This window comes from Megascapheus bottae, chromosome 13 (genome assembly GCF_031878675.1).
Source record: "Megascapheus bottae isolate mThoBot1 chromosome 13, mThoBot2.hap1, whole genome shotgun sequence".
Taxonomy (NCBI): domain Eukaryota; kingdom Metazoa; phylum Chordata; class Mammalia; order Rodentia; family Geomyidae; genus Megascapheus; species Megascapheus bottae.
Window position 1 is genome coordinate 53,630,526 of NC_143521.1, and position 12,022 is coordinate 53,642,547.

General features: G+C 34.7%; 1 protein-coding gene across 4 annotated transcripts in view; it reads right to left on the reverse strand.

Moving 5' to 3' along the window:
- The window catches only part of Cpeb2 (cytoplasmic polyadenylation element binding protein 2), a 54,301-nt gene that overhangs the window by 21,272 nt on the left and 21,007 nt on the right, over positions 1 to 12,022 (reverse strand). For all 4 annotated transcript variants that reach the window (XM_090343818.1, XM_090343819.1, XM_090343816.1 and 1 more), the window contains one exon: positions 4,357 to 4,407. In XM_090343818.1, the coding sequence (XP_090199944.1) occupies positions 4,357 to 4,407 (51 nt within the window). The remainder of the gene's footprint in view (positions 1 to 4,356; positions 4,408 to 12,022) is intronic.

The following is a 12,022-nucleotide window of genomic DNA, read 5'->3' on the forward strand; positions in this document are numbered from 1 at the left end:
TTACTTTTGTATCTCTCTCTTTTTATTTAGCTACATAATTTACTCAATAAACTCAAAGTCTGCACATTTATTTCACAATTTATCTGACTAATATATTGGTTGAAAAATGAGGGTAAAAGTAGAAGTAGCATCTAGAATTTTGTTGTTTAAGTCATGTATGACTTAATCTCAGAACAATGAGAAATTTTTTTCCCCAGTACTGGGGCTTGAACTCAAGGCCTAGGCACTGTCCTTAGGCTTTTTCCTCAAGGCTAGCACTCTGCCACTTGAGCCACAGCACCACTTCCAGCTTTCCGGCTCTTCTATGTATGTGGTACCGAGGAATCAAACCCGGGTCATCATTGTGCATGCTAGGCAAGCACTCTACCATTAGGCCAAACTCCCAGCCCACAATGAGAGATTTTTAAAAGCACAATTAAGAAATAGGTTATACAATGAAGACTTCCATGAAGTCTAGTTCTAAGCCTAGACAAGGCTCGAAACATGTCCCAAGACATTTAATAGTATAAGACTCAGAAGCTGGACCTCCTACTTTTTCCTAAATATGGGCTAAAGAACAGTGGGCATTTGTTTTTAGGTATAAAAGTCAAAGATTTATGAAGCAAATGAAACAACTTTCATCAAATTTAAAATAAATTAATAACATCATACCTAGTTGATGTTGTGCAGGCTCTCAACTCAAACCTCAGAACTGTTTGGTTTGAGCTTTACCACTTTAGCCACAAGTCCAACCCAGTTTTTACTGGTTATTTTGGGTACTGAAGTCTTACAGACTTTTCTGCCCACACTGTCTTTGAACCACCATTCTCTAGATCTCATTTTCCTAAATAGCTAGGAGTACAGGTGTGTAATATACTGTTATAATCTTATCTGTGACTATACAATACAAAATACACAGTATGAATAAGTATTCAAAGAATCCAAGTTTTATAACATGTCTAGGTCCAAATGTAATTATATGGAAAATTCCTCCAATTATCTTAATACCTAAAAAAAATTAGATGCCTCAAGAGATAATCTAGTTAATTTTTAAGAAAATGCTCAGATTCTAAGTCCTATTTTAACCAAAGAACACCACTAAAACATGTCATATAAATAACTTGTTACCAATGCATTACACAATTGTGTTGATGCTATTTTCTACGAATGAGTCTATATAAATTTTGAAGGTATGTTTCATTAAAACTTTTACTAGTAACTGCTATTAAGAGACCATTAAGTGACTTAAAAACAAAACAAAAAACGTTTTAGAGGTCAGGAGCATAGCCTAGTGGTAGAGTACATGCACGAAGCCCCGGATTTGATTCCTCAGTACCCACATACTCAGAAAAAGCCAGAAATGGTGCTGTAGCTCAAGTGGCAGAGTGCTAGCCTTGAGCAAAAAATATCCAAGGACAATACCCAGGCCCTTAGTTCAAGCCCCAGAACTGGCAAAACAAACAAAAAAACTCTTTAATCTGCTCCTCAAATGTTTTAGAAATTTGTATTTATATTATCAAAACTAAGGTATACATTTATTTTATAAAGCAGTTATGAACCCCTATCCAGAGTTGGCTATTTGAATATATATGTACATTTAATACATATGGATTTATTAAAATTTTGTTCTATTAATATTATGTGCACAGCACATGTTAAAAACCTGATGTGGAGACCAGGAGTGAGGCTTAGTGGTAGAGTGCTTGCCTAGCATGCATGAAGCCCTGCGTCAGATTCCTCGGTACCACATACACAGAAAAAGCTGAAAGTGGTGCTGTGGCTCAAGTGGTAAAGCTCTAGCCTTAAGAAAGCTCAAGGACAGTGCTCCGGGCTGGAGTTCAAGCCCCAGGACTGGCAAAAAAAAAAAAATGATGTGTGTAATTCTTTATACACTTGTAGATAATAAGGCTCTGAAATAAACTTCAAGATCTCTATTACACTAGTAACTTTACAATTTGGTCATGAGTTCCTAATAAAGTTATTCAGGTTCTAACTCCCAGTTATTAAGAAATACATAAAAAGAAAGTTGGTGCTTTTACATTTCTAGCTCTGCACTACAGATTGTGATAGGGATACAGGTTACTACAGGCAGAGAAAGGGACCAACAATCAAAACAAATCAACTGAAGAAAAAAAATGAAATCAACTAGAAAAATAGTTTTCTTGGTAATAACTGAAACAATTATTTTTCAACCTGAGAAATACAAAACAGAAAAAATGCCCATTTCTCAAATAGTACATACAAAAGAAATCTGCTTACCACCTCTTCCTTCACTCACTCCCATCAGCATAACAAAAGTCTGATGGTCCTAAAGTTTACTATTTGCATTCCTTATTATACTGTATTTAGAACATCTGCTTTCAAAAATACAATATTGCTACTGTACACTTATAGTTAGAAGATCCACGTAAATCTCCTCTCCTCCCAAAATACACCAAGCTCTTGATTTTATGATTATATACATAGATGCAAGAAATCAATGCAAATCTAGATTTCTAATACTTCTGCTATCTTTGTTCTTTTTGAAAAAGAATACTAATAAAAATCCAAGTATTTTCTTTAGGAGAGGTGGAAAGAGTAATTTAATCCAAATAGACATATTTTGTATTGCTTATAATATGAAAAATTTTAATGTCAACCACTGATAATAAAAATCACAGTTTCTTTACTTAAAAGCATTCAAGCTGGCATTCTAACTTCAGACAACACATAAGTTTGAGATGAGGCTTCAATATGTTGCTCTAGCTGGCCTTGTAAGGCTCAAGTGATCTTTCAATATGTCCTCCTACAATGTGACTTTCCCAAAGAGAGGCTTGATACTGTGTATGCAGCAGATACCATTGCTACATAATCTAACTTCAACTTGATCTGAGGAACATAGACTCCTTAGAAATAGAACCCTTCTTGCAGTTATGTTATATATCATTTTTATGCTTAACTTAAAAAAAATGATGTAACTTCATGGGATATTGAATTAACAAAAGCTCAGACATTGCAAAAAAAACTTCATTAATTTTACTTAGCATGATCATTTCCTCATTCCTTGTGATTTAAAGTAATATTTTAAGTTTAAGGTAGACTCAGAAGACCTGCATACTTGCTGTTATCTGACTGACTATTACTTATTTAGAACTATTTCTTTCAAAAGGACATTGGCCTATAATTATTGTAACATCACAGATTTCAAAAACTTGTATACACTGATTTTAATACATATTTGTGTATCATCAAAAGTCAGGAAACATTGTTTTGGACACAAATTTTGTCCTAACATAGCTTCTGTCAAATGGAACTAGTTAGGCTTTCTACACTACCAAAAAACCTTTATTTATTATGCATAATATCCTTCAAATAACTGAAACTATCAGTTGTACCTTTATTTTATTGTTCCTTTATATTTATATTCAAAAGCAGACATAGCCAGGTCCATCTGTTCTTTGGACATTAAATCTTGACAAGTCATTTTGCCACTGTTCACCAGCTAACATTTACTTTCAGAAAGAACATGCTTTACAACTGTACTAATAAATTCACTTCTCACAAAACCTTGCTTTCAAGGTTTTGATCATATCCAAAATAATGATTTTTAAAAAGGCAACAACCATTTCTTTCCTTTTATTTTTATTTTCTTCTTCCCACTCATCTAATTCAAAAATACTTTTGAGGACACTTAATCTCCCATCCCTTTACCTATCATCACAGATGCACTAAGTACTATGACTCTGTAAATATTTTAATATTTGTCTAATAAGAATACAAGCTTTAATGAAATTTTCTTTCCCTAAGTGAATTTTACTATCTTATTTCCCAGCTAGAAAAAAAAAAAACTTAGTGAGATTAGTATCTTTGCAGTCTCCTCCTTAACAAATGCCAACCAACAAATTATTTATCCATTGAAAACTTAATCTTCATTCTTAAAACTTACAACTTGAGGTCATATTTCCATTTTACAGATTAAGAAAATTTAGGCTGTAGTTATTTTCTCTATGGAAAGCCAAGTCAATCGATGACTGCTTCTAAAATTTGTAATTACTCAATTAAATCCTACTGTCATGAATATCATTCAGTGAATATACTGCATATCAGAACATATTTCAATTTTCAATTCTGCTATCTGTAAATAGCTATTGTTTTTATTTTTCATTTTTATAGGTTTATTTTGAAATGAGGTTTTGGTATGTTGCTCTAGAAGGCCTTAGAGATGTACTCACATGATCTTTCAGTCTGTCTTCAGAGGAGCTGGAACTATATTCATGCACTACCACAGTTGACTATAAGCTTTATACTTATAAGATGATTAAAGCTGTCTGTGGGGGAGCTTCCAGAAACATGTATTTAAAACAATCAAAAATATTAAAATATTTTAATAAAACTTACCATTTAACATTAACAGATTGTCAGTTCCTGGATGTGGATAGCTCAATCGACCTTTAAAGAGAAAGAAAGAGAAATTTGAAGATTATGGGACTATTTGAAAAGCAACAAGGGGGAAAGAATACAGAAGGATAAACTAGACCCTGTATATTTCTCAAGAATTAAAAAGCTAAACTTCAAGAACATTATCTGTATTACCTTTGAAAACTGCAAACAGAAAAAGTCTTAATTCCTACATCAAAAGGTCACATGATTGGAAAGCAACAACAACGCAGTACTGTCAGCTTGTTCTTTTGAAATGGAAAAACAATGTAGGCATCAGCGTCCTAGTCTTCCAAACTCAAAATAGGATGCTGAGTTTTCAAATTCTTTGGATTTTCTCTACAGAGGTCTTTTGCAAAAAACCAAAATATATATACATACAAGAAAAACAAAAACTTATAAGAATTTCTATTTGGAAATCAAAATCAATAAAAATTTTAGAACAAATTTTTTTTTTTGGTTGGTCATGGGGCTTGGATCCTGGGCCAGGGCGCTGTCCCTGAGCTCTTCAGCTCAAGGCTAGCACTCTACCACTTGACCCCCAGCACTACTTCCAGTTTTCTGGTGGTGAATTGGAGATGGGTTATTTGGAGATAAGAGTCTCATAGCGCCCGGACTGGCTTTGTACCCCAATCCTCTGATCTCAGCCTGCTGAAGTAGCTAGGATTACAAGGCCTGAGCCACCAGTGCCCTGTTCGATGTGGATTTTTAATAGTTATATTTAAATAAGTTTAATGAAAATATTTAAGCATATTGTTATATCTGTTATTAAATATGTAACTTGTTCAAGATATAGTGATATAGCTTTGTAAAGGGAATGAACACTAAGGAGCTGCCTCTGCTTTTACTACCAAAGCATGCACTTTAAAGGTCCTTTAGCACATTCAAATATACTGTACAAGATAGAGCGTGCTGGCTTAATGTTTTAGCTACGAAGTTAATTTGATCATCTACTAGTACAAGAATAAGTGACATAATCTGATCGTTATCTTAAAAACATATATACATACGGAGATACACACACAGAGACAGGTATTTACACACTGAGCCCAGGATCTAATTTAAATAGTTAAGACATTTGAATTTCAGAGGCAATGCAATTAAGCAAAGTAAGTTTTACTCTCTCTCCAAGACAATTCACCACATTTTACATATTCCTATATTTCATACAACAAGAAACTAGTTACCTATATGACCTCTTAAATAAAGCTGTCATACCATAAAAACAAGTTAAGTTTTTATTACTTGAAACTGAAAAAAAACCCACAAAAGCGACAACATACATAAAACACATTGCGGTTTATGTTTAGGTTAGGTTACTGACAATGCAAGATGTAGATGATTCAAATGTAAGGAAGATATAGTGTTTCTTAGGATGTGCTAGCACAGTCAGATAAACATACAACCTTAATAAGATCAAATGAAACACAAAGATTTAACCCAACCCAGAGATTCAGGCAAGACTTCATAGAAAAACAAAGCCAAGCCTTTTTCCTGAGGCCTCCTTTCACTTGCTACAAAATTCTCTAACAAGTTTATTTATCCCCAAATGTAGGTAACAAGTAATTTTTTTTGAGATCTTGGCCTGTATAGTTTTAAAAGGCATACCCAAATATGAAAAATTTGAAGCTAAAAAACTTATCTTAATGGTTAGATACAAACAAGAAAGACATGGCTTATAATTCCAGCTATACGGGAACTGTGAGTTGGAGGACAGTGTGTGGTCTCAGGCTAGTCCTTGGTAAAAAGAGGAGACACCCTATGACCGAAATAAAGCAAAAATGCCTGAAGGCATGACTCAAGGGAACCCTGATTCAAACCTTAGTACTACTAAAAAAAAAAAAAGCCTTCAAAGTATATTAAGTAAGCAAGTTTAGATTCAAATTATCCAATTCCTTTTCCTTTGCACAGTATATTAGACTTTATAAGTTAACTGTTTCTATTATTAAATTATTATAAGAACCTACCAACCTACCTTAAGACTTGAATCACAGCAGTTTGGCTTGAAAGTATATTAACAATGAACTCACACCAATTAATATAATGCAGGGAAAGACATGGAGGCCCATAGGACAAGTTTACTTACCAATGAGTAGAGACTGATCACACAGTGTGTAACTTAAATTTTCATCTTGAACAAAATAAGAAAAATCCTACAAGCTTCCTAATAAACTTTTCCCTAATTTCTAGAAGGCATCCACTACTATTTTCCTGATACCTGCTTGCGGTGTTGGATATGTGGCTCTCACATCCACAGGCAGAGATTTCCTGTCTCTTTTGCAGTTAAATGTGACTGTAAGACCTTGCCAGTAAGTTGTAAAATAAAAGTGCTGTGTCATTTCTAGAAAGATCCTCAAAAGAGAGGGCCTTTCTTTGTTTTTATTTGTTAAAATAGATAGAGCCCTTCTATTAATTACAATAAAAATATATGAAAAAAAGAAATATAGATAGAATGTCCACACTGAAAAAGTCATTTAAGATAAGGAGGCAGATTGGGTATTAAGGATAACAAAACAAGAAAAAGGGAACTTAGATCATAGTGGAGAGATGTCTTTCTTATTTAAACCACCAGAAGAACCTAAGCTGACAAATGAAGTCTTTTGGCAATATTTTTATTTCTTCTGTAGCCCAGGCTAGTCTTGAACTGGTGATCCTCCTGCCTCATCCTCCTTGTTGATTATCAGCATGTATCATCATTTTTTATTAGTTTTAGTATGTCTATGGATAATAAGTATATACTACTTCTCAGAGAATATTTAAGAAACTTACAGTAACTTAAATAATGATTCATCCATCTAATGTGATTTAAAATATTACTATGTATAACACATATTCAAGTGTTTGCTTATTATTAGCCATTGTGTATATATATATATACACATATATCAATTAAAAACATTAAGAGACTAGTACTGGTGGCTCATGCCTATAATACTAGCTAGTTGGAAGGCTGAGGTTGTTGGGATCACCATTTGAGGCCAGTCTGAGCAGAAAATTCACAAAATCCCTCTCAATGAAGAGGTGGACATGGCAGAATGTGCCTATTTATCTTAACTATGGTAAAGACTAACACAGGTAGATCTTGCCAAGGCAGAACCCTCAAAAACTGCCAGCAGAAAAACAGGGCCAGCAGTTAAGAGAATCTAGTAAGAGTAAGGACTGGATTTCAAACTCTAGTACTGCAAAAAATGAACATTTAAATTTTTAAAAAACTATACAGCTTATTACTTGTTAAGCTAAATTACATCTGGGACTTTACATCATTATAAATGTATTGCTTTTTGGTGATCTTCCTAGTTCAGAATCTTTCTACTTCTGCTTAGAATACATTTGCCTAGATATGATTAAAGCTTCTTTCTTTTACTTCATTCAGATATGAAAGAGATGGCATCACAAATCACCCAGCCAAAACAGCAGCTTTTCTTTCTTCCTTTTACTATCACTGTAATAACCACCTTTTTAATCACCTAATAGTTTTTTTACTGTTACACTTTAGAAAATATAACATGTACAAAGGAAGAGGTTTTGACTCCTATTCTCAACTACATTTCTGAAACCAGTAATAGAGTCTAGTATATAATATGGGTTTTCAAATATTTGTTGAATTGGTCACAGCATTTTATTTCAGCTAATTTCCTAAATCCCTAAGTATTTTATCAGTAGTGGAAAAATGCAAAAGTCCTTTTCATTCTTTTCTAAAATAAAAGGTTTCTCTTCTTTACAACTATTTTCACTAGTAAAAATAGTTTCCTTTATTCTTGGTTTTATTTACTACAGTTTCCGTTATAATTATAAGCATGGTCTGGAAATACTAATGGTCTGGAAAATCCAGAAATAAACAATTTGTAAATTTTCAATTGGGTATTGCTGAGTAGCCTCAGGGAAACCTCACACTGGTGTGCTCTGTCCTGTCTAGGATACGACTACTCCTTTTGTCTGGCGAATCCATACTCTATATACTATTATTCACTTAGTGGCATCGTGAGAATTGAGTTGACTAACATGGTGACACAGCGCTCATATTAATAGTATTCAATCCTATGTAAGATTTCACATATACACTGAAGTTCCTAGAGAGTATACCCTGTGGATAAGAAAAATGAATTCCCAAACTCTAATATGATAAACAATATAATTCATTTGCCTTCAGTGAGGAGGTATTTTACTAAAGAACAAACATTATCATGCATTACCAATATTTTAAAGAGAAATATAAACAACTAAGCCATATAATATAAAGAGCAGATGTTAAAATTAAGCCAATTAAAAAGGGAGGCCATATAACATAAAGGTTAAAATTACAAACTTAAGAGCTATAAGTTCTCCTCACTTATTAGCAGCTGAAACTTGGGCAATGATTGCTAAAGACAAACCATGGTTGTCCAACTATAAAGAGTAATATCTCCATGCTAATTGTGAAACTAACTTATATCACCGATATATGACAAATGTTGTGGGTATATTAATCACTCTTCCCAAGCAGCCTTGATGGAGAGAGGGAATACTTCTTCCCCATGTGCTGTAGTTGCCCCACTTGTTCTGGGAGACTCACCCAAGATTTTTTCATTATCCTTATTTCACCTTTATTTCTAAAAGTTTTATAGAAGTCTGGTAAACTCTACTCAAGAGTGTGGTCATTATCAACCTTAAATAACTCCAATATCTGTTCAGATCCAAGGGACAGGACAGACATTCCTGACTTCACTCCCAAATGAATGAATGTCTCATAAAAGCCTAAGAATGAGATCATACAAATGTAGAAAAGACGCTTAGATCCCAAGTAGCATGGCCCAAGAGAGCAACAGAACTACTCCTTACTTATAACTAATATATGTTGTCAATCTATGTTAGATTCAATTGAAATTAGTCAAACTTACTCTTTGGGTTTTTTTGTAGGTCAGAGGCTTTAACTCTGGGCCACCTTGCCTAGCTCAAACTTATTCTTAAATAAGGCTCTTGCTATAATTTTTTTCACTTACCAATACAAAATGTTGTACGTTTGTAATTTAGTAAGTACTATAAAACAGAAAAAGGGGGGTGGAGTGGGGTTCCAAAGCCAGCCTGGAAATGGGGCTTGAACTCCGCCTGGGCAGTATTCCTGAGCTCTTCAGCTCAAGACTACCACCCTACCCTTGAGCCAAGCCCCACTTCCCTTTTTCTAGGGGTCCTTTTGTGTCCAGGCTGGCTTTGAACCTTGATCCTTAGATCTCAGCCTCCTGAGTAGCTAGGATTACAGGCGTGAGCCACCAGCCGGATAGGAAAGACTCTTGAACCCATGAGACTCTTATCTCAATAAATCACCAGAAAACTGGAAGTGGTGCTGTGGCTCACGTGGTTGAGCACTAGCCTTGAGCTGAGGAACTGAGGGACAGTGCCTATCCCAAGCGTTCAAGCCCCATGACAAAAAAAAAAGAAGAAGAAGAAGAAACACTAAGTAATTCATTACCAAAAGGTTTCTTTCAAATAGAAGTAATCACAAAAGAAAAATTTAAAACAACTAAATTTAAGTCATTAATTATCCAAAAATATAATATACTAACATGTATTTGCTAATACAATTAACATATAATTCATATTAAAACTAAATTGAATAGCTATAAAACTTGCACTGTAAAATTAAAATAATGCTGACAGTTTTTAAGAATAACACATGGGCAAATAAATATTTCCAGTGCAAAAAGGTTAAAAATGAGGTGGCAATACTGAAAGTCTCTTCTTTATAAAAGTGCCATAATATCACCACTTTTTGTATGGTATTCTATAGATCCCATTAGGCACTACAAAATGTGTTAGATGATTTTACCTAATGGGGTAATATATCTGAGCACGCTGGGCTAGGCTAAGATATGATGTTCAGTATTATTATGGTATGTATTTTCAATTTAAGTTTAGGGGAATCTTTAAGTAAGTATAGCTTTTAAAAACAAATGTATTAAATGTATCCAATGAAAATATAGACAAAACTGGCTGAATTCCATTTAAAAATTAAAGTAGTTGAAAGTATAAATGCAGTAGAATTGCTGCAGTGTCCTCCATGCCTGGATATTAGATGACCATTCTACATTTCTTTTGTTGGTCATGGGGCTTGAACTCTGAGCCTGGGCAATGTCCCTAAACTAGTCAGCTCAAGGCTATGGCTTTAGCACTTGAGCCACAGCACCACTTCCACTTCTCATTTTCTGGTGGTTAACTGGACATAATCTCAGGGACATTTTGTGCCAAAGGCTGGCTTTGAACCATGATCTTCAGATTTCACTCCTGAGTAGCTAGGATTACAGTAGCTGAGTCAGGCACTCAGCTCATTTTCTACATTTCTGAGTAAGTATTAATTAAAAATCTGAGCCAGGAATGGTGGCTCACACCTGTAGTCCTATCTACTCAGGAGGCTGAGATCTGAGGATCACAATGCAAAGCCAGCCCAAGACTCTTTTTTTTTTTTTTTTGCCAGTCCTGGGCTTGAGCTCAGGGCTTGAGCACTGTCCTTGGACTTTCTCAAGGCTAGAGCTCTACCACTTGAGCCTCAGCACCACTTCCAGCTTTTTTCTAGGTATGTGGTACCAAGGAATCGAACCCGGGTCTTCGTGCGTGCTAGGCAAGCACTTTAACCACTAGGCCAAACTCCTGGCCCCAGCCCAAGACTCTTATCTCCAATTAACCACCAGAAAATCGGAAGTGGCCCTGTGGCTCCAGGGGTAGGACAGTAACCTTGAGCTGAAGAGCTTAGGGATAGCACCCAGGCCCAGAGTTCAAGCCCCATAACCTACAAAAATATAAGTAAGTAAGTAAGAGAAATCTGAATGGTTGAATATAAGCTTAATTATGTAACCAACAAGTTATTTACACATATCCCTTTTTGCTGATTCAACACAAATAAAAGCAGACAAGACACAGTCACTATTCTCAACAGTTTCATTTGAAAGACATACATTAAGACAAACCATGAAAACCTACTATACATAAAACAAGTGAGAAAGGTACTATTCAAAAAGGAATCTTATTTTCTACAAAAAACTTTTAATACAAAATAGTGTACACTTGGTAAGGTTATAAGGGAGTCTTCTCTGAGATACAAGTGGACTAGAGATTATTGAGACTTCAAAATCACTGAATGCGTTCAATTTTGTTGCATGCTCTAAGATGGCTGGCTAGGCATCTAGGCCCACAATTCTCACACAGAAGACTAGAAGATGCATATTCATATCCTCTTCCCAAACTACAAGACCTAGATACAATACAAATATTCTATGAGTCTCACTTGACTAAATTACAGTCATTGCTAATTAATAAATCTACATATATATAGTTTCTAATCTCTACTTTTATATTTACCAATAAATACAAATATGAACAGATAATAAAGGCTTGTAAAAGCCTCTAAATAAGGAAAATAATAGAAAAGAGGCTCTTAGGAAAGCATAAGGTGAATGGGAACAGTAATCTTCAAATACTATTCCTCTAGAGAAATAATACTATGAGAGTAAGAAATGACAGAAAAGTCCTGGGTCTTGACCTCAGAGCCTGGGTATGGTCTCTAAGCCTTTTTGCTCCAGATTAGTGCTCTATAATTAGAGCCAAGGATACACTTCCTGCTTTTCTGGTAGTTAAGTGGAGTCTCAAGAACTCTCTT